General features: G+C 41.2%; 2 protein-coding genes across 3 annotated transcripts in view; one reads left to right on the top strand and one right to left on the bottom strand.

The window, feature by feature from the left end:
* LOC310722610 (uncharacterized protein) overlaps positions 1-2,500 on the top strand; it is a 676,055-nt gene that overhangs the window by 469,106 nt on the left and 204,449 nt on the right. The window lies entirely within an intron of this gene.
* Positions 1-2,500, bottom strand: part of cdk19 (cyclin dependent kinase 19) — a 36,742-nt gene that overhangs the window by 19,445 nt on the left and 14,797 nt on the right. The window contains exons 3-4 of the mRNA XM_083535116.1: positions 1,444-1,554; positions 246-386 (exon numbers count right to left, since the gene is read on the bottom strand). Of these exons, the coding sequence (XP_083391242.1) occupies positions 246-386; positions 1,444-1,554 (252 nt within the window). The remainder of the gene's footprint in view (positions 1-245; positions 387-1,443; positions 1,555-2,500) is intronic.

Below are 2,500 nucleotides of genomic sequence, written 5' to 3'. Positions count from 1 at the left end.
ACAAAGACATTTCGAAAAAGCAACAAGAGAGACATAAAGAAACAGACACAAAGAGATACAGGGAGTTAGGCGTAGAGAGACACACACAAAGACAGAGACACACCGGCAGACATCAAAAGACAGAAAGACACAGAGAGACAAATGCGGAGGTGACAGACACAGAGAGAAAAAGAGATATATAGAGACAGAGAGAAACAAAGGGACAGAGTGTGTTTGTATGTGTGTGTGTGTGTGTGTGTACTGACCAGGTCTCGGTGTAGGACCCAGTTGGCGTGGAGGTAGTGGATGCCGTCCAGGATCTGGTACAGCAGAGACTTCACCATTCCTCTCGGCAACTGCATCGGCTTCTTATTGGCCTTTGACGCCCGGTGGAACTTTATGATGTGCTGAGTGTGAGTTTGAGTGTGTGTGTGTGTGTGTGTGTGTGTGTGTGTGTGTGTGTGTGTGTGTGACAACAAATAAAAATACTGATTATATACTTGTATAGAAACTACTACAGCCAAAATAAATGTATAGCGGTCTCTAATAAAAAGGTTTATCATGTGGGTCTCATGAGAGTGTGGATTAGGAGACATCCTGAGGATCTACCTTATCTGCCCTATCTGTTTTAATCTGCCCTATCTGTTTAATCTGCCCCATCTGTTTAATCTGCCCATCTGTTTAATCTGCCCATCTGTTTAATCTGCCCTATCTGTTTTAAACTGCCCTATCTGTTTAATCTGCCCTATCTGTTTAATCTGCCCTATCTGGTTAATCTGCCCTATCTGTTTTAAACTGCCCTATCTGTTTAATCTGCCCTATCTGTTTATAATCTGCCCTATCTGTTTAATCCGCCCTATCTGTGTTTAATCTGCCCTATCTGTTTTTAATCTGCCCTATCTGTTCTAATCTGCCCTATCTGTTGAATCTGCCCTATCTGTTTATAATCTGCCCTATCTGTTTATATTTGCCCTATCTGTTCTAATCTGCCCTATCTATTTATAATCTGCCCTATCTGTTTATAATCTGCCCTATCTGTTTTAATTTGCCCTATCTGTTTATATTTGCCCTATCTGTTCTAATCTGCCCTATCTATTTATAATCTGCCCTATCTGTTTATAATCTGCCCCATCTGTTTAATCTGCCCTATCTGTTTTAATATGCCCTATCTGTTTAATCTGCCCTATCTGTTTAATCTGCCCTATCTGTTTTAATCTGACCTATATGTTCTAATCTGCCCTATCTGTGTGTTTATGTGTGTGTGTGTGTGTGTGTGTGTGTGTGTGTGTGTGTGTGTGTGTGTGTGTGTGTGTATTTATATAGAATGATTAGTACATGTGCTATACTTGACCAATATTTTATATGTGAAGTGATTACGTGAAAATGACGTATCACAACTAGTGTGTGTGTGTGTTTAGGTGAGTGTGTATATGTGTGTGTGTGTGTGTGTGTGTGTGTACATACCCACAGATCGTGCTCTGCGTAGTCAAAGAGGAGCCACACTTTTCGGTCACTGTGTGACAAGAACACTTTCTGGAGTGCAATGACGTTTGGATGCTTCAGCTCCCTCAGCAACTGTGAAACACACACAAAACAAAATTTTTTATTAAGTCAAACAGAAGACGTAATCCTATAGTTACTACTAATTTAGGTTATACTGTTATCTACCCTATCGGTTTTATCTGCCCTATCCATTTTATCCACCCTACCTGATATCTACTCGACCTGTTTTTATGTACCCTACCTGTTATCTACCATATCTGTTTTAAACAACCTACCTGTTATATACCCTATATGTCAGGGTGCGGGTGGTTGGACCCTGACATATAGGGTCCAACCACCCGCACCCTGACATATAGGGTATATGTCAGGGTGCGGGTGGTTGGACCCAAATGCAGGATGCCAGCAAAGTATATACTTATAGTCAAGTCAAGTCAAGTCAAGTTTATTTGTATAGCGCTTTTCACAACAGACATTGTCTCAAAGCAGCTTTACACAAATCAACAGTTAAGGTGAATGGTGTGAATTTGTCCCTGATGAGCAAGCCGTGGCGACTGTGGCAAGTAAAAAACTCCCTTAGATGTTATGAGGAAGAAACCTTGAGAGGAATCAGACTCAAAAGGGGAACCCATCCTCATTTGGGTGACATCAAGAGTTTGATCATAAATCTTTCAACAATACAGAACACTGGAGAGTGAGAACTAACATGATTACTGGAGTATAAGATTATAAGTGATGTTCTTTCTGCAGTCTTATACAGTCTATATGGTTAGTAGCTCCTAGTTTTATAAGCTCAGCATTTGTGATCATCACAGATCCAGCATCAGCTTCTCCATGCCAGAGCCTTTAAACACTCCAGGAGGTCCAATGTCAAAACTCCAAACATGTAGCGGGATCCAAATGGCACTGGTACGTCTCTAGATGGTTCAGGATGTTTGCGAGTTCGGCATTTACTTCTTCAAAGGTCCGTAATCATCACGAACCTTTGAAGAAGTAGATGCCGAACTCGCAAACATCCCGA

This window comes from Silurus aristotelis, assembly GCF_946808225.1.
Source record: "Silurus aristotelis genome assembly, chromosome: 29".
Taxonomy (NCBI): Eukaryota; Metazoa; Chordata; class Actinopteri; order Siluriformes; family Siluridae; genus Silurus; species Silurus aristotelis.
Note: the sequence above shows the minus strand (reverse complement) of the source record. Positions and strands in the feature narration are given on the sequence as shown.